This window comes from Microcaecilia unicolor, unplaced genomic scaffold (genome assembly GCF_901765095.1).
Source record: "Microcaecilia unicolor unplaced genomic scaffold, aMicUni1.1, whole genome shotgun sequence".
In the NCBI taxonomy this organism is placed as follows: domain Eukaryota; kingdom Metazoa; phylum Chordata; class Amphibia; order Gymnophiona; family Siphonopidae; genus Microcaecilia; species Microcaecilia unicolor.
This window is the reverse complement of record NW_021963072.1, coordinates 18,657-39,254: the sequence shown is the minus strand read 5'-3', so window position 1 is coordinate 39,254 and position 20,598 is coordinate 18,657. Positions and strand designations below refer to the sequence as shown.

Below are 20,598 nucleotides of genomic sequence, written 5' to 3'. Positions count from 1 at the left end.
GCTCACATTAAACGTCATATGCCATTTAGACACTCAGTCTCCCGGTCTCGTAAAGTCCTCTTGTAATTTTTCACAGTCCTCTCGCGATTTAACAACTTTGAATAACTTTGTGTCATCAGCAAATTTAATTACCTCACTAGTTACTCCCATCTCTAGGTCATTTATAAATATGTTAAAAAGCAGTGGTCCCAGCACAGAGCCCTGTGGAACCCCACTATCTACCCTTCTCCATTGAGACTACTGACCATTAACTCTACTCTCGGTTTTCTATCTTTTAACCAGTTTTTAATCCACAATAGGACACTAACTCCTAGTGAATTTCCTGGAAGCCAATAAGTTGCAAGATCCTTGACAACTTGGTTTTACCAAAGGTAAATTGTGCCAAACAAATCTCATTGAATTCTTTGACTGGGTAACCTAGAGAATTTAATCATGGACGTGCTATAGATGCAGTCTACTTAGATTTCAGCAAAACCTTTGACACGGTTCCCCACAGGAGGCTCTTGAACAAACTTGACAAGCTGAAGATAGGACCCGACGTGGTGAACTGGATTAGGAACTGGTTGACGGACAGACAACAGAGGGTGGTGGTTAATGGAATTTGCTCAGATGAGGGAAAGGCGAGTAATGGAGTGCCTCAGGGATCGGTGCTGGGGCTGATTCTGTTCAATATGTGAGTGACATTGCCGAAGGATTAGAAGGTAAAGTTTGCCTTTTTGCGGATGATAAGATTTGGAACAGAGTGGACACCCTGGAGGGAGTGGAAAACATGAAAAAGGATCTGCAGAAGCTAGAAGAATGGTCTAAGGTTTGGCAATTAAAATTCAATGCGAAGAAATGCAAAGTGATGCACTTAGCGAGTAGAAATCCACGGGAGACGTATGTGTTAGGCGGTGAGAGTCTGATATGTACAGACGGGGAGAGGGATCTTGGGGTGATAGTATCTGAGGATCTGAAGGCAATGAAACAGTGTGACAGGGCAGTGGCCGTAGCCAGAAGTATGCTGGGCTGTATAGAGAGAGGTGGGACCAGCATAAGAAAGGAGGTGTTGATGCCCCTGTACAAGTTGTTGGTGAGGCCCCACCTGGAGTATTGTGTTCAGTTTTGGAGGCTTGCTAAGGAAGTAAAATAAATTGAAGCGGTGCAAAGAAAAGCTTAAAAAATGGTATGAGGAGAGACTTGCTGACCTGAACGTGTATAGCCTGGAGGAAAGGAGAAACGAGTGATATGATACAGACATTCAAATATTTGAAAGGTATTAATCCGCAAACAAACCTTTTTCCGGAGATGGGAAGGCGGTAGAACTAGAGGATGTGAAATGAGGTTGAAGGGGGGCAGACTCAAGAAAAATGTCAGGAAGTATTTTTTCACAGAGAGTGGTGGATATTTGGAATGTCCTCCCGTGGGAGGTAGTGGAGATGAAAACAGTAATGGAATTAAAAAATGCGTGGGATAAACATAAAGGAATCCTGTTCAGAAGGAATGGATCCTCAGAAGCTTAGCAGAGATTGGGTGGCAGCACCGGTGGTTGGGAGGCGGGGCAAGTACTGGGCAGACTTCTACAGTCTATGCCCCGAAAATGGCAAGGATAAATCAAGGTCAGGTATACATATAAAGTAGCACATTTGAGTTTATTTTGTTGGGCAGACTGGATGGACCTTACAGGTCTTTTTCTGCCGTCATCTACTATGAATCAGCCCCTATCCCATGACTCTCCAAGCTCCTCTGGAGTCTTTCATGAGGTACTGTAGCTGAAGAAATGAAGGGTAAAGTGACTTGCCCAAGATCACATGGAGCGGCAATGGGGCTTGAACCCTGGCTTTCCAGGTTCTCACTCTGTTGCTCTAAACAGGCTACTTTTTTGTTCCCCAGCTATTCCATTTGTTTGTAGATTTTGTCATAGGAAAACGTACCCACAGAGACTTGTACCACCCTCATTTCCTGTGGGTATTTTTTCCCAAGAAAACAATGTTAGTACAGGATGGTAGTTTTCAAATAATCCGTTTTCATAACCAAAACACTGTAGTTCTATTGGAAATGGCTTTGAAAACTGCTATTGTGCAGGCCAGTATTCAGAAAACTTGTCTGGGTATCTTCACAACTTATCCAGATGATGTTTGATTTAAAAAAATTAATTCTTGTAAATTACCAAGGACAAGCTGGGCCAATGTATTCTCACATGTGGATGATGTCATCCAAAGGAACCCGGTGTAGACACTGCCTATTCGATCAACTGGTATATTATCCTTATTAGGAAAAGTAAAAAGTCTGAGAACAAATCATGAAATAAAATTCTAAGCTTACTTACTTTACTTTGAAAATAATCTGCCAATTGATCTGCTTCCGGAATGAGCTTATCATTTTGAGATAAAGAAGTATTAGTAAGTGTATTAAGAATCTGAAACAAGTGCTCAATATTAGGTTGATCAGTTTCTATTACTTTAGAAAAGTATTTTTTCCTAGTTGTTTTTAACATTTTCTTATAGTCATGGACCGTCTTCCTCCAGTTTGCCCTAGAATAATTAGATTTATCCTTTACCCATTTTCGCTCGAGCTTCCTACATAATTGCTTTAATTTCAATAGCTCAGGCATAAAACATTTATTACTATATCTGGGATACGTTTTGATCAGAATGGGGCAATCTCATCAAGAATTGCAGAACTTATCCTTTGCCAATCATCAATAAACTCAGCTCAGCTAGTATTGGATCACCGAGAAATATAGCCATCCCAAATGTCAGCTGGCTCACCTACTCTGGTGATACGGTGAGTAGGTTGATGATGAATCGAGCCCTTAATGTGCTTCCAGTACAATTTAAAGGAATAACGAAAATGATCAGACCAAAGATTTTGTTCCCAATTAATATCCGTTATACTAATAGTGGAAGTAATGAAAGTGGTATTACAATAGGAGATTAAATCCAATTTTATGTCCCCTGCCATGGGTGGGATTGGAGGGAGGAATCCTATATAATAAAAAGCACCCTCAACGTTCTGAAGCTGACTCCGTGGCTTCAGTGAAGAGTATGAAGCTTCTGAAGCTCAGGCTCCATCTCTGTCTGCTCCGCCCTCGCGTCAAATCGTCATGACGTCGAGGGCGGAAAAATCAGCAAAAAAGAATCGCACCGTTCGCGTGCACAAAACAAACATGTGGCTTCAAAAAAACAACTCGACTCGCGCGTCCACAACAAACGCACCTGTGCACCGCATACCCTGTAGACCGATCTCACTGTCTCTCCCACAAAAAGCCTCGCGTGCCCACACCAATCGCGCCTGCGCACCGCATACCCTGCTTCCCGCTGTCACTCTCTCTAGCGCCAAACGACTCACGCACCCACAACAAGTGCCCATGCGCATCCACTACACTCCCTGTGTCTCGCCGCTTGCGCACAGCACCAGCTGTCATTACACAAACTGACATGCAATAGTCAACCATTGCTTTTTACACAGAGAGGGAAGAACGGTGTGGTGCTGAAAACAGAAACAAATTCTTTCAGCAGACGAAAAGTTTATCCAGGTGAGTGCCCAGACTCTGCCACATAGATGCTGCTACACTTTCCCCCCCCCCCCCCCCCAAATCATACACAAACTATGTCAAACTCCACACTCCCCCCTAACACCACCACCCACCCACATCATACAAAAACTCTCCAAAGGAAAAACAGCATGTTTCTGAAACACACACAACATACAAAAACTCTCCAAAGGAAAAACAGCATGTTTCTGACACACACACAGACATAAATTCCTTCAAACAACCCCCCTTCCCCCAAGCATCAGACACAAACTCTGTCAACCTCCACACACCCCCCACCACCACTACTCACTCACATCATACAAAAACTCTCCAAAGGAAAAACAGCATGTTTCTGACACACACACAGACATAAATTGCTTCAAACAACCCCCTCCTTCCCCCAAGCATCAGACACAAACTGTGCTATGGAGAAACAGCATCTCTCTCTCTCTCTCTCTCACTCACAGACACACACACACTCCCCTACCACCCCCCTTAATACACAAACTCAAAACGGAAAAACATCTCTGTCTGTCACTCACACCCACACACTCCCCCCCCCCCCCCCCCCCCCCACAAAATACATACAAAAGCTCAACCCTGGATAATCTACATCACTCACACACACAAGCAAACTCTCCCACACCACACAACAACATACACACACATTCATTACCAACACAACACAATTATAATAAAAATCACTTACAGCACATTCATGGCAGAAAACAAATACCTTGCTAGCGCCCGTTTCATTTGTTTCAGAAACGGGCCTTTTTTTACTAGTAGATTAATGAAATGAAGAAAGAAAAGAAAAAAGATCACAGCTCACTGAGTTGCCAACCTCCTCTAAATGTATGTTAACATCCCCCCAAATTAGAGTATACGGATTAAGAACAGAATTTCTAAAAACAAAATCATAAAATATAGTGGAGGCTTTAGACCATTTCCCAGGAGGACAGAAACAAAGGATATACAAGTTAGCGAATCACTTAAAGTAGATTCCATAAGCGGAGGAGTCACGTGATGCTAGGCGAAGGGAAGGTCGCCGCTCGTTAGAGCTCCGAGACCCCTTGTTTAACAACATCCCCTAGCGCTGCAAAAACCAGTCGAAATACCCACGAAATTGAACAGCAGAGACCGGGAAACATCTACAGTGCGCACGAAGTCTGTCGGCTGGGATTCGGGTCGGAATGGCCGCAAAAATCAATCGGAAAGAAGGCACAAGGAGCCGCACGGGCGAAAGCAAAATGGCAGAGGTTGGTGCGTCGGGTGAGTCGGTGCGCTCCGCCTGGGCGGCTGAAATAGCCACGGAGGTCTCGACCCTATTAGAGGCATCGGTAGACAAAAAAAAACTACAGAAAATCTCAGACCAAATTGAGCAAATGGATGGGAAGCTGGAAAGCTTTCGCACAGATTTGACGGGGTTCCAGCAGAGACTGTCTGATGTGGAAGATCAGTGCCAGAAATGTGAAAGCAAGCAAGAGCAAATGCAGGAGCAACTGAGTAAACTAGAAGCGAAAGTCGAAGATCTAGAAAATAGATCACGCCGGAACAACCTTAGGCTGGTGGGGCTGCCGGAGTCCATACACGAGGCAGAGCTGCGGGAGTTCCTTGAAACATGGCTGCCCAAGACGCTGAACATACCCGGACTGGAGAAGGTGTTGAAAATTGAGCATGCACATCGGCTGGGTCGCGCTGGACAGGACATAGGCCACGAGTAGTAATCTGCAAAATCCTTAACTACACCCACAAACAAGAAATATTGCGAGCATGGAGGGTAAGAGGCAAGGTGCAGTATGAGAGCCGCAATATCCTTTGTTTCCAAGATTTTTCAGCCACAGTGGTGGCCCAGCGCAGACAGTTCGTGGAAGTGTGTAAGCGCCTGTATGAAAAGAAGGCTAGCTTTGCCCTGATGTTCCCAGCGAAGCTTAGAATCCAGTATAAGGGCAAACAACACTTCTTCAGCTCGCACGTGTAGGCTTCACATTTTGTCAACAAAATGGAGCAGCGAACAGAGGAAGAGAGCGGGGGCACAGACTTTAATAGCCAACAGAGCCCATGAGAATGGAGGTGAGCCAGGCTAAGTTGGACAGAGTCCAGTGGAAGCAGGTCAATGTTAAAGCGGCGGAAGACAGACAGAATGGACGTCAATTACATGCAAGTTTTTCAGCACGGACTGATAAGACTGGGAAGTTCATTAAGGATTGTTTCTAAACTTAAGTTTTGTAGATGATAGTCTAAGGTTAATGTTGCTTTTGGTGAGACACAGGACTGCGTAATGTTAACGGTTCACAGTTAATGGGGGAGAATGTATACTAATCAGGAGGTCGGCGCTAGGGGGAAGAGGGGGAGGGGGCGTGGCTCGTTCTCTAGCGAGAACTACAGGACAGTTAGCGGGGAGTAACGGGAAGGGGAGGAGGGAGAAGTGGAGGGGTGGGAGGGTGAGGAGGGGGACGGGATAGAAGGGGGGAGGGGGTGCAGGAGGGAGGGGTGGGTAGTTATGGGGAAGGGTTTTTTTTTTTCTTTTTCTTTTTCATCTGTCAGTTCTCAGATGGTTACCACCAATCTTTATGTATGGTTCTCTATGGAACCGGGAGCCAAGATGGAATGCTGCTGGTCAAAGGACGGAGGTTGCCCATGGGCTGGGGGGCACCCTTCTGTATACAGGACTATCATACTTTACTATGGATATCTTATATAATAATTCTCATCTCCAACATTCTAATGTGCCTGGGACTGTGCCTCCCTCGGAGGTGGTCTGCTAGACAGCTTAGAATGCACTGACATCAGTGATGTCACTGACAGCTGAGTTTCCCTACTCCTCCCCCTGCCTACAAATCAGCTCTCAGTGCCCCCCCCTCTCGGCGCAACAACCAAGCACCAGCGCAACACCAAAACCCCTACCCCCCCCCTCGACGCATCACCCAAGACCCTCCCCCCAGCGCTTTACCAAAGGCCCTTCCCCCCCCCCCTAGCGGGCACATCAACCCCCTCGCCACTCGCAGCCGCCAATACTAACGCTGTCCGGCTGCTGCTGCTTCTCCTGTGGAGCAGTAGCGGCTGGTACAAAAAGAAAAAAGCCAAAAAAAAATGTTAAACCTGAAACGTGGCTCCATAGACAGCCATCTGGAATTGGCTGTCGTCTCTGCAGCTGCTTCTCCTCTCCCCTCCATGTCACTACCCCTGCAGGAAGACCCCGGAGGAGCGCAGCAACGTCAGAGGGGAGAGGAGGAGCGGCTGCAGAGATGACATCCAATGCCAGATGGCTGTCTACGGAGCCGTGTTTCAGGTTTAAAATCTTTTTTTGGCTTTTTTCTTTTTATACCGGCCGCTGCTGCTCAACAGGAGATGCAGCAGCGGCCGGACAGCGTTAGTATTGGCGGCTGCGGGTGGCAAGGGGGTTGATGTACCCGATGGGGGGGGTAGGGGCTTGGGTGATGCACCGGGGGGGGGGAGGGTCGCTGGACATGGGTGGCTGGAGGGGGATAGAGGGAGGGTAGGGTTGCTGGATATGGGTGGCTGCAGGGGGAGAGGAGGGTCGCTGGACATGGATGGCTGCAGGGGAGGCAGGGGAGACAGAAGGGACGCTGCAGGGGGGCAGGGGGAGAGGAGGGTCGCTGGACATGGGTGGCTGCAGGGGGGGCAGGGGAGAGAGGAGGGCCGCTGCACATGCGTGGCTGCAAGGGGAGAGGAGGGTTGGTGGGGAGGGGGTCCTGAGACCAGATGGGTGGCTGCAGGGGGAGCAGGCGAGACAGGAGGGACGCTGCGGGGGGGGGGGGGATTACCTTGCTAGTGCCCGTTTCATTGCCTACCGAAACGGGCCTTTTATACTAGTAAGACAGAAAGCTGAACACACTTAAGCTAATCTCCTGGAATGTGGGGCGGGGGGGGGGGGGGGAATCTCCTCACCTGTAAAATGCACCAAAGTTCTGCAGGTGTTGCAGAGACATAGAGCAGACATAGCGTTCCTCCAGGAGACCCATCTATCTAACAATGAGCACAGCAAATTTCAGAAAGGCTGGGTGGAAGTGGCAGTGGCCTTATCAGCACTGGGTAAAAAGGGAGGAGTGTTGATATTAATTCGGAGGGGCCTACAAATTTTTTATTTTATTTTTATTTTATTTATTGCATTTGTAGCCCACATTATCCCACCTTTTTGCAGGCTCAATGTGGCTTACAGAGTGTTGTAATGATATAGTCGTTACATGGTTTGAAATACAGTCGGTAGTAAGCTGAAGGTAAAGAGGGTTTAGATGGCAGGTGTTAGGTAAGGTCGTGTGAGATGTGTGTTTTTTTTTTATGTACTTGGGTGGTTTAAGGAATGGTTTGTTTCATTAAGGATGCTTCTTGTAGGCTTTATTGAAAAGATGTGTCTTCAAAGTTTTGCGAAAGCTAGTTAGATTGTCCATGGTTTTCAGGGCCATGGGTAGTGCGTTCCAAAACTGTGTGCTTTTGTACGCAAAGGTAGTAGCATAGGCCTGCTTGTATTTCATTCCTTTACAGCTGGGGAAGTTCAGATTGAGGAATTTGCGGGCCGATCTTTTGGCGTTTCTGGGCGGTAAGTCCACTAGGTTTAACATATAAAGTGGGGCATCTGCGTGAATAATTTTGTGTACGGTCGTGCAGATCTTGAACTCAATTCGTTCCTTGAGCGGAAGCCAGTGCAGTTGCTCTCTTAGAGACTTCGCACTTTCATATTTAGGTTTTCCAAAAATGAGTCTGGCTGCGGTGTTCTGGGCTGTTTGGAGTTTTTTAATGGTCTGTTCTTTGCAGCCTGCGTACAGAGCGTTACAATAGTCCAGGTGACTTATCACTAGTGCGAATTAAAGCTATAAAACGGGACGAGGGAGGCAGGATAGTGATGGTGGAAGTGGAAAAAGGCACATCCACATATATTCTCTGCAATATATATGCACCCAATGTGTATGACCAGAAATTTTACAACAAGCTAATGGAACTGCTGGGCTCCCACCAGGGGGGAAATGTCATACTAGGAGGGGACTTTAACATGGTGATAGACCCCGGGATTGATAGAAGTGGAGACTCGGGAACGCAGCATAGACATCAATCAAGGGGTGTGCCTTTCCTCTGCTCAACTCTAAACATGATTGATGTGTGGAGGGTGTTGCACCCATTGCAGAGGGACTATACACACACCTCCAGAGCGCACTTGACCCAATCACGCATTGATTATTTTCTCATATCCCGGGCACTATTTCCTCAAGTGCCAACAGCAGAGATAAGCCCATGCGAGATTTCTAACCATGCAATGGTATGGCTCCAGCTACAGGTTACTGGGGGGGGGGGGGGGTGGAGGTGAGGGTGGAGATTTCCGTTTGAATTGTACAGAGATCCACAGTTTAAGTCTTTCATAAGTGAAAAATGGAAGGAATTTGAACAATTTAATGGAGAGCACCGGCACAATGCGGCTCTGTACTGGGAAACAGCCAAAGCAGTTATGCGGGGAGAGGTGATAGCCTATAGAGCAAGAGCCAGGAAAATGAGGGACAAAGAGATCCTTCGCTTGGAAAGAGAGGTCCGGGTGAGGAGGAAGAGACTTGGTGAGGAAGTCACAGAAGATAATAAGAAGGAATTGCTCATAACTCAGAAAAACCTAAATGAGCTTCTTCATCAAAGAGCACAGAAAACACAAATGTACTATAAACACCAGCTATTCCAGTATGGAAACAAAGCAGGTGCGTTACTAGGTAGGTTGGTACAAAGGAAGAAAGGCCCCTCGCAGATTCTACAAGTGAAGGATGGGGGAAGAAGTCTCCTAAGGGAGACAGGAAGTATTATAGGGAGATTCAGGGAATTTTATAAGACACTATATGCAGATCCTACAGATATTATGGAGGACAGTTATTTATACCTAATAAACCAAAAGCTGCCCAAGATCACAGAGGAGCAAAGGGAGACTTTAAATAATCCTATTGTAGAAGGGGAACTGTTAGTGGCCCTGCAGCAGAGTGAGCTACATAAAGCGCCGGGACCAGACGGATTCAGTATAGCTTTTTACAAGATACTACAAGAGCAGGTCACACCTCCACTGTTAGATTTATTTAATACCATGGTATCAACGGGGACAATGCCAGACTCCCTCAACATAGCAAAAATTATAATATTACGGAAACCAGGAGGGACGAAACTGAGGTCGGTTCCTATAGACCAATTTCCCTGTTGAAAAGTGACCTTAAACTATAAGCAAAGATTTTGGCCAACCGATTGGCAAAGCTCTTAACTCAATTAATAGCATCTCCCCAAGCTGGATTTGTGAAAGGTAGGACAGTGGCACGAAATATAAGAGCCCTGCTGGCCTTCTTGGAGACTGTGGAACGACAGAAAAGGCCTTCTCTGGTTGTCAGTTTTGATGCCGAGAAGGCCTTCGATAGGGTGGTGTGGGGATTTATGTTTGCTGTGCTGAAACAGATGGGCATTGAAGGGGCCTTCAGAGAGGCGATAGGAGCACTTTATGTAAACCCCCAGGCATATCTGTGGATCAATGAGGAACAGTCATCCTTATTTCCAATCAGGAGAGGCATGAGACAGGGATGTCCTCTCTTGCCCCTACTATTTGTCTTGGCACTAGATCCCCTAATCAGGGAAATTCAAGATCACCTGGAAATAGAAGGGGTAAATTGGGGATCCACAGGGTTTAGGGTATCTGCCTTTGCAGATGACATACTGGTCCATCTTACCCAACCAAAACGTTCGTTGGAGGCCTTATTAGAACTATTCCTGGAATATGGCGATTTTGCTGGCTTCAAAATTAACTATTCAAAATCACTAGCTCTAGCAACCGATCCCAGTGTGAGGCAGCTGTGGGGAACAACGTTCCCAGAATCACTCCAATACTTGGGGGTTCAGATTCCCAAGAAAACATCAGATATACACTTGATGAATATAGGCGACAGGGTTACAGCTCTGAAGGACCGGTTAGATAAATGGGGAGTCCTGCCACTCAACCTACATGGGAGAATGCATCTGTTTCGTATGGTGGAATTCCCACGATGGCTCTACCTATTTCAGGTACTCCCCATACGATTACGGGCCAAAGACCTAAATCAGATCTTCAAACATGTTCGGAAATTCATTTGGAGGGGGTCTAAGCCAAAACTCCCTTTGAAGTTAATGATGGGGTCGTGGAGAGAGGGAGGAATGGGATTGCCAGACCTTCGTCGTTACAATCAGGCCAGTCTACTCCGGCACCTGGGCGATTGGCTATTAGACAGGCAGATTATACCTCCCGTAAACTAGAATAAGAGTGCTTCAAACCTTTTCACTTGTATTTTTTGTTGCAATGCCCAAGCCGTCAACTCCCGACATGGGTGAGTAACAGTGTACTGGTTGGCCCCTTGAGAGAGGTATGGAGAGAGTTAAACAAGAGCTGGGGGCTAGCGGCGGATGTAACAGACCTTTTACCCCTGCAGGGTAACCCACAGTTCAAACCTGGCACGGAGAACAAAGTAATTTGTAGGTGGGCAGAGATGGGGATCACTAGATTGGAACATGTACTGGACTCTAAGGGGCAATTGTTGGAGCTCAGAGCCCTAGGGGTAGGCATCACTCAGAGTCATCAATTTGCTTACTACCAGTTAGCACATTATGTTAGATCTTTGGGGTAAGGGAAATTGAGCAGTGAACATGGGCGTTATATAAGGGAATTTTTTTAGCTCTGTGCCTGGGAGGCGTCTCTCGGTATCTGGACTACAAAAAGCGTTAGGGGAGTTGAGTAGGGGTAGAGACACAGAACGCATACTAGGGAAATGGGCCCAGGACCTGAAGCATCCGAACCTGCAACTAGATTTTCAGAAGTTATCGGCCAGAATACCCGCATTGTCAAGAAACGCTGCCTTGAGAGAATGTCAATACAGAATTTTATATAGGGCATACATGTCAAAATATCAAGTGTCCAAGCTTGGGGGAGTGGTTGATTCCTTGTGTTCTAAGTGTGGGCAGAGGGGAGGGCACACTATATCACTCCCTTTGTGAATGCTACAAGATCCAGAACTTTTGGAGGCAAATTGTGGGGTTTTTAGAGTGTTTTAAAAAGTGGGATTCCGTTTACTCCGCGGGGTCTACTCTTAGATAAGTATGAGTTATTTGCACTGCACACTGGGGAGGCTCAGCAGTTCATAAGGAAAGCAAATCTAGTGGGTAAGAAACTAATTCTAAAGGCCTGGGTACACTCCGAGCCCCCGGATTACTGGACTGGAGGAACAGCTTGTACGAGCTGTTGATGATGGAGAGGAGAGAGGTGGGATCCTCCCCAAAAAGAAAGAAGGCATTCCTGGAGATTTGGGAACCTTATATACAATCCTTGGCACCCAAAGCTCGTAGTTTCATCCTGAACCGTCTATGAAGTCTTTATAATACAGAGGTGGGGTTGTTGTTTTTTTGTTTTGTTTTCTTTGCTTCTATTTATTTCTTTAGGTATAAAAGGGTGAGTAGAGAGGGTGGATAGGAGGGAGAAGGCCGGGTTGTTTTAATTCAAGTGGTCATGGGAATTACGCTAAGGAGGATTTGGCATAAACACTAACCGATATACAAATGTTATCAGGTCCAGTTATTGTCACTGTATTAGGTTGATTGGTGCAGCCGTATAAGTCAGCCACAATAAAAGAGACGCTCTCATGAATGGGGGGGGGGGGGGGCATCAGAGCACAGGCCCTAAGACTTCCCCCGGGACGGGGGCTACCACAGACCTGGTAACTAATTCTGGATAGAGGCCTTTGACTAGAGGTTTAATAAAGGGAAGGGGAAGCAACATGTAATAGTGTGATGACCATTGGTGTGTACTCATATTTTTATGTATGACGTTCTAATGGGAATTTATAGGGAAAAGAGTAACTAGATTTGTCAACAATAAAAACTGTTGGCATACCAAAGTTGGAAATAAGGGGTGGGGAGGAGGGAGGGGGAAGTAAGTGGAAAATGTTGATGATATGTTTCATGGTTGTATTGCTCGAATGTTCTTAGGAATATGTTCAGTTAAATCAGTTCGAAGAATGTAAAGGGATATTTCCTTTATTCTTTTTTTTTTTCTTTTGAAGTGTCATCAATAAAAAAGTTGAAATGTAAAGTAGGTTCCATAAGCTGACATGCAAAAATCTCTATATGTTGTAACAATCGACTCTATTAGATTAACATCAAAAGTTGCTTTATAGACTAAGGCAAGACCACCCCTTTCCTTTCACCCCATGATAGAGAAATCACCCTATAACCTACAGGACAAAATTCACAGAAAGCCAGATTTCAGTTAAGAAAAAGCACCCTTGTCAATGTGCACTGATCCAATCTCTAATCAGAAATGTTTTATTATTTACAGATCGAATGGTCATATAATAACAAGAAAAGTGGATAGTGTTTATCAAATCAACATTAGAGGACAAATTCATTTTGTGATTGTCAGCCATATGGGGTTCCTGTGATATATCTATACCTTGGTATATGCGGGTAGCGAATGCCACTGCATGGTGTTTTGGTTGCTTCATTATCATTGCAGCTGCAGTAGTTGATGGGTCTGGGTGCATTATAAAGGGACCTTCTGCTGCTTGGGCAGATGTATACTGGATTGTTTCACGGAGCACCTCAGCTTTTGCTGGTGATATCAGTGGCAGAATTCAGTTTTCTGTACCTCCACCTGCTGGTAGGAAGGGATAATACCCATTAGTGCAGAACGGTCTCACTGACTAAAGAAAATAAAATTATCCGGCAAGACATAATTTCTCCTTGATTTACATTTTTACTCCCAGCACACATCCATATATCTGATCTAACCTGATCTTATGTTTATATTTTAAGTATAGGTTTTAATTTGTTCTATTATTATTATTATGGATTTATTTTTGTACTCTGCCTAGACTATTAAGATATAGCAGTGTACAAATTTGTAAACAAAAATAATCATCACCTCCTCTCGTGTATCTATTTCCTTGTGTTACCAGCCATTGAAGATAAGCTGGCTGAAGAACACAAACTTATGCAGATTTTCAGCCTTGAGTGTTGAAAACATTGGCATAACTTTACATAGATAGCTTATCCATATAAAGTTACTCCTTTCATTTCTGCATTCGGAATACAGCAGAAAAGTAGCCTATTGGTAGGAGGAGCAGGTTGAGAATCAGGAAAGCCATGGTTGAGATCCCTCTGCTTCTTCTTGTGATTTTTTTTTTTTTTTACTTTACCTTCTGTTGTCTTAGGTGCACACTTTTAAGATAGTAAGCCCTCTTGAAAAGAGTTATTTGGACAGTGACTAAATATTTTGCCTTGGCCCCTGACATCAGATCCACTTAATTCTGGATATAAATATTTTGACTTTATAGTATTATTAAAATGTATCCGTGCAGTTGTCAAGATTCCCTGCTGATTGTGTAAGGACTATTTCCATCTCCCTGTATTAGAAGAAGTTTAGATTTGCTTGTGTTAAGGTGTAAAGGGTAAGCAAGAAAGGCGAGTGCCTGGGGCCTCGAGCTAGGAGGATACCAAACTGTTCTTTTGAATCCATGAGCTCAGGAGCCCAAAAGGGAAGCCTTGTTTGTGTACTTTTATCCCGGAATCTTTTCTTTTCTAACTGCTTCTCAGAGAAGCGAAGGTAAGGGTTAATTTCTGTAACCATCATTTTGTGTTTGTCAAGGATAAGTCTAGGTCCATCTCTTCACCAGGTTCTTTCTGTCCTTTCAGGTCATTGTGGAAAAAGTTTCAGGCTCCCAAATTGTGGATATTGATAAGCGAAAATACTTAGTTCCATCAGATATTACTGTTGCTCAGTTTATGTGGATCATCAGGAAACGGATCCAGCTACCATCAGAGAAAGCAATCTTCCTGTTTGTAGACAAGACCGTTCCACAGTCCAGGTAAGGATTCTGTTGGTAATTTTTTATTCTTTCCATCCCACCCAAAGTTGGAAAGAATTATACAAAACTAGCCGTTAAGCTCGTTAAAACGGGCGACATTTGTGTTTTGCAAACCATCCTCTCTCCCCTGCCCTCCCCCCCATGTCCAGCAGCCCTCCTCTCTCCCCTGGCCTCACCCCGTCCACCGATCCTTCCCCCCCCCCCCCCATATCCAGCAACCCTCCTCTTTACCTTGGCCTCCCCCACCCCCGTCCACCAACCCTGCCCTCCCCCCCATGTCCAGCAACTCTCCGCTCTGCCCTGCTCGCACCCCATGTCCAGCAACCATGCCCTCTCCCCCCTGCCCTCCCCCCATGTCCAGCTACCCTCTGTGCCGGGCCCCCTGCACTGACCTGACAGCGCCTCTCACCTCCGTGTGGAAGCGCAGCAGGCAGCAGCAGATCGCTCTGCTGATGCCTGCTGCGCTTCCACACGGAGGTGAGAGGCGCTGTCAGATCAGTGCAGGGGGCCCGATACGGAGGGGGGTAGGAGCGGCAGGGATGGGGGGGGGAGGGTGGAGGTTGGTGTGCGCGATGTTCGTTTCCAAGCGGCAGTGGCAGCGTCCAACAGTCCGACACCGTTTCCCTCTCTGTTCCGCCCTCTGTCATCATGTTTTGATGCGAGGGCGAGACAGAGAGGGAAGTCTCTACTGCGCATTTGCAGGTGAGTCGGTCACTTGCCATTTATTTGTTTGATGGGTCAAGAGATACCTGCCTACCTTTCTACTAGGGGCAAAATAATGCAGAAAATTTAATAGAGTGAAATGAAATTTGCATGGGGGGGTGGGGAAGATATGTCTGACACATCAAGTTGGGAAGTGGGCTCCAGAGAAATAAGTCCTCCCACCCCCAAAATGGCCATGGGCATTTCTGTGGAAGAAACTGGTCTTGCTTCTGCAGCATAGAGACGGACATATAGTGAAATATAGCAGTTAAGGAATTTTGGTGGGACACTACCACATCCATGGTAGTAGGGTGCAGCTCCATTCTTGCATGTAATGTGCGGCTTCACCTCTGTTTGTTAAGTGTGCCTCTGTCTCGGCATTTGGACCTTATCTGCATCTCTACATGGGGTCTGCAGGCCCATCTCTTTGGGTAGAGTGCAGCTTCATCTGTACATATGTGGAGCAGTTTTCATTGTGGGTGTGCAGAGCTCCACCATTTTCTCTTGTAGAAACATGTGTCATCTCTCCATATCCAGCTCAGATTCTTCTATGTGTAGGGAGTGCAGGTATTTTTGCTGTATGGGTCACAGCTCCCTCTCTTTGTGGGGCAGACGCCTCCTTCCTGGGTGATGCGGTTGGTCCTCTTCACTGACGGATGGCAGAGCTCCCTCGTTGGCCATGGTCTCGGCTCCACCTCTTGCAGTGAGTATGAGTCGAGCTCTGGATATCGAGTCCACATGCGCTTCTGCATTTTCTTTTTAACTGCAGCGTTCATGGGGCAACGCTGCTCCAACACGACGTGGTGGTTGCATCTCCATCTCTGGGAGAGCTCATTGCCTTTCTAGTGCATTATTTTTGTTGAGGGCACTCTAGGTTTAGCTGCCTCCCTTTTCACTTGGGAGTCTAATGAACTCTTCTGGCTCTCAAATTACATTATGTTGCCCTGTCGGCATTGGTAGTGCGTATGGAGCTTGGTTTTTCTCACTCTCTGTAGGGTTAGGATCCATCCCTGTGCTTGGATCTTGGGTTGTTCTCTCTAGGCTATTGCGGGCCTTGGACTGGGTTTTCCTCTCTCACACCAACCCGCTGGGCTTGGGTTTCAGAGCCTTGTGAGTCACTGGTGGGTGGCATACCAGTTGATTTCGAGTCCTTATGGCCCTTGTCTTCTGTTGACTTTTTTGTGGTATTTTTCCTGATTTTGGGATACATAGAGGCATATTTTCAAAGCACTTAGCCTTCTAATATTCCATAGAAACCTATGGAACTTTGGAAGGCTAAGTGCTTTGAAAATAGCCATAATAGTAACATAGTAGATGACGGCAGAAAAAGACCTGCACGGTCCATCTAGTCTGCCCAACAAGATAAACTCATATGCTACTTCTTGTGTATACCTTACCTTGATTTATATCTGTCATTTTCAGGTTACAGACTGTTGAAGTCTTGCCCAGCACTAGCCCCGCCTCCCAAACACCAGCCCCGCCTCCCAATCTCAGCTAAGCTTCTAAGGATCCATTCCTTCTGAACAGGATTCCTTCATGTTTATTCCACGCATGCTTGAATTCCACTACCGTTTTCATCTCCACCACCTCCCGCGGGAGGGCATTCCAAGTATCTACCACTCTCTCCGTGAAAAAATACTTCCTGACATTTTTCTTGAGTCTGCCCCCCTTCAATCTCATATCATGTCCTTTAGTTCTACCACCTTCCCATCTACGGAAAAGGTTCGTTTGCGGATTAATACCTTTCAAATATTTGAACGTCTGTATCATATCACCCTGTTTCTCCTTTCCTCCAGGGTATACATGTTCAGGTCAGCAAGTCTCTCCTCATACTCTTGTAATGCAAATCCCATACCATTCTCGTAGCTTTTCTTTGCACCGCTTCAATTCTTTTTAAATCCTTAGCAAGGTATGGCCTCCAAAACTCAACACAATACTTCAGGTGGGCCTCACCAACGACTTATACAGGGGCATTAAAACCTCCTTTCTTCTGCTGATCACACCTCTCTCTATACAGCCTAGCAACCTTCTCGCTACGGCCACCGCCTTGTCACACTGTTTCGTCGCCATCAGATCCTCAGATATTATCATCCCAAGATCCCTCTCCCCGTCCGTACCTATCAGACTCTCCCCGCCTAACACATACATCTCCCGTGGATTTCTACTCGCTAAGTGCATCACTTTGCATTTCTTCGCATTGAATTTTAATTGCCAAACCTTAGACCATTCTTCTAGCTTCCGCAGATCCTTTTTCATGTTTTCCACTCCCTCCCTGTTGTCCACTCAGTTGCAAATCTTAGTATCGTCCGCAAAAAGGCAAACTTTACCTTCTAACCCTTCGGCAATGTCACTCACAAATATATTGAACAGAATCGGCCCCAGCACCGATCCCTGAGGCACTCCACTACTCACCTTCCCCTCCTCCGAGCGAATTCCATTAACCATCCTCTGGTTTCTGTCCGTCAACCAGTTCCTAATCCAGTTAACCACTTAAGGTCCTATCTTCAGCCTGTCTAGTTTATTCAAGAGCCTCCTGTGGGGAACTGTGTCAAAAGCTTTGCTGAAATCTAAACTTTTCCTTTGGCTGCATCCTTTTCCAGTTTTCTTTAGGCCTTCGGTGTGATTTGGGAATTCTTATGCCTTGAGAAAAGTTGCCTTTCCCTTCATATAGTCATTCCACCCTATTGGAAAACTGCTTTGCTACATCCCATTCATCTGGACTGGTCTGGTTTGGATGCGAAGGAAGGAAAAATTATGTCATACGTGGTAATTTTCTTTCCTTTAGTCCTACCAAGACTGGTCCAGAGCCCCTCCACATCTCATTTCTTAGGTGGTGTGGTTCTTCGGGATAAGAACATAAGCATTGCCATACTGGAACAAACCAAAGGTCCATCAAGACAAGTATCCTGTTTCCAACTGTGGCCAATCCAGGTCACAAGTACCTGGCAAGATCCCAAAAGAGTAAAACAGATTTTATGATGCTTATCCTAGAAGTAAGCAGTGGATTTTTCCAAGTTCATCTTAATAATGGCTTATTGTCACGGTTGTGCCTATGTTTTGGGCTCTCCTTCTTCTCGCCACCTGGTGGCCAGACCTGGTGGCCGCAATGAACTGTCTGGTTATTATCACCCGTTCCAGATTTCAGCCCAGTCCGGTCTGGATCTTCCGGGCTGCCAGACTTGCTTGTTTTGTTTGAACCTACACAACACCTGTAGTTGCCTGGTGATTGCTGCAGCTGTGAGCCTCAGCTGCTGCTGGGCTTATTAGCCATTTTGAAACCTTTCTGCTTTGCCTTTGCATCGCCTTAGGCCCTGGTTTGTTGGTGCTTGTTGCACTTCTGTTTTGTGGGGGTTCTTGCCTGAAATTTCTTGTCTGTTTTCAGTTAGTCTGTGTGTAGTTAGATTAGGTTGTGGTTTGTTTTCTAGTCTTGTCTCTGGGTTAGTTTTGTGTTTAGTCCTTGTCTGCTTGTGTCTTTGTGGCTGCTCTGCAGCTTTCAGTTCTGTGTCTTGTTTATCAGTGTTTTGTTCCCTGTTTTAGTGGCTGCTTGCAGCTTTCAGTCCTGTCCTTTAGCTTATCCTTTCCCTGCCTGCTGTCCCTGTATGTTCCTTTCCCCTCTGACCCTCAGTCCTGGTTCAGCCTAGTGGGGATCCAGGTCCTGCCCTGTCCGGTAAGTCCTGCTGGCCACCTGCACCCAGGGGCTCAACTCCTGAGGAATGGTGGTCAAGTGCAGGTGAAGTCTAACTGTTTGTCAGAGTTCTGCCTTGTCTCTGGTGTGGGGTGGTTTCGCCTGCCGCTCCTCGGCAGTGGCCCAAGGGCTCACAAACCTAGTTCCTGCTGTGAAAGTGTGACACTTATGGATTTATCTTTTAGGAAATTATCCAAACATTTTTTAAACCCTTCTAAGCTAACTGCTTTAACACATTTTTCTGGCAATGAATTCTAGAGTTTAATTACACATTTAGTGAAGAAGTATTTTCTCGAGTATTTTTAGAAGGAGTCAACAAGCGATTCATGTCTACCTGTTCTATTCCATTCTGTATTTTATAGACATCTGTCATATCTTCCCTCAGCCGTCTCTTCTCTAAGCTGAAGAGTTCTAGCCTTTTTAACCTTTCCTCATAGGGAAGTAGTCCCTTCCCTTTTATCATTTCCGTCACCCTTCTCTGTACCTTTCCTAATTCCACTATAACTTTTTTTGAGATGAGGTGACCAGAATTGCACAGTATTCGAGGTGCAGTCATACCATGGAGTGATACAAAGGCATTAGAACAGTCTTAATTTTTATTTTCCATTCCTTTTCTAATAATTTCTAACATTCTATTTGCTTTCTTAGTGGCCGCTGTACAGTGAACAGAGGGTTTCAAAGTGTCATCAGTGATGACACCTAGGGGTATGTTTACCAAGTCGCACTAGAGTTTTTAATGCGCATTAATGGTAGATGCACTTTATTTTTTTTTTATTAATATATTTATTGAGTTTTATCCAACAGAATATAACACACACGGCATTCACATGGTACATTAAGCCAACATCTTCCGTTGTTTATAGAAATTATACAATCAAACTCCTTGCCCCCCCCTCCTCCCACTCCCCCCTGCCCCCCCCCCCTCCCTCCCATGAGGTAACTCAACATATACAACTCAAACTCTTGAGGATCAGACTTGCTAATATGTTACATCTCTAGCCCTCTCCACTCCATATACGTGTTCCATGTTTTGAGGAAGCGAACCATTGTACCTCTTCTGCTAGCTGTCATTTTGTCCATTATACAACAAAAATCTAGTTTTGCCCACACCTGCTCCATCGTAGGAGCCACCGCCTGCTTCCATAGCCTGGCTATCAGGGTCCGAGCTGCTGTAACTATATATACCAGCAAACCATGTTGTGTTTTACTGATCCCTGCCTCCGGAATGTTAAGCAAACACAAACCCGGAGACAGTGCGACCCGGATCCCCAGTTTCTCTTGTATTTGGGCCATTAAGGTCGTCCAGAACTTGTGAATCACTGGGCACTCCCACCATATATGCCAGAATGTACCCTGTGCCCCACATCCCCTCCAACAGGTCGATGTCCCTGTTTTAAATATACGGGATAGCCTATATGGTGTAAGATACCACTGATAGAGCATTTTATAGCCATTTTCCACCAGTGGTGTCGCCACCGTGAAGTTTAATAATGATTTAAATATCTTTAGCCATGTTTCCTTCGGGTATTGGACTGCTAATAAAGCTTCCCATTTTTTAATGTATGGAGTCAGGGGAAACGAGTGATGCAATAGTGCTTTGTAAATTCTAGATATACCGCCTTTTCCTGCCCCAGAATCCATGGCCCGTTCTAGTTCAGTAATTTGTAAAGACAGGTCATCCTTAGCTTTCCGTTGTATAAAATCTCGGACCTGCATATAATGAAATTTATCCCTGTCCACCAGCCCATATTCCTCCTTTAGAGTGTCAAATGTACAACATTGTCCCTCCACCCATAGCTGGCCTAGTACTCGTAATGATTCTGCCGACCACCGCT

The 20,598-nt window shown here is 45.7% G+C and overlaps 1 protein-coding gene across 1 annotated transcript in view; it reads left to right on the top strand.

Annotated features, from left to right (window-relative positions):
• The window catches only part of LOC115458892 (gamma-aminobutyric acid receptor-associated protein-like 2), a 37,376-nt gene extending 17,910 nt beyond the window's left edge, over positions 1 to 19,466 (top strand). The window contains exons 3-4 of the mRNA XM_030188733.1: positions 14,204 to 14,376; positions 19,412 to 19,466. Coding sequence (XP_030044593.1) covers positions 14,204 to 14,376; positions 19,412 to 19,466 — 228 coding nt within the window. The remainder of the gene's footprint in view (positions 1 to 14,203; positions 14,377 to 19,411) is intronic.
• The last annotated feature ends 1,132 nt before the right edge of the window (positions 19,467 to 20,598 follow it).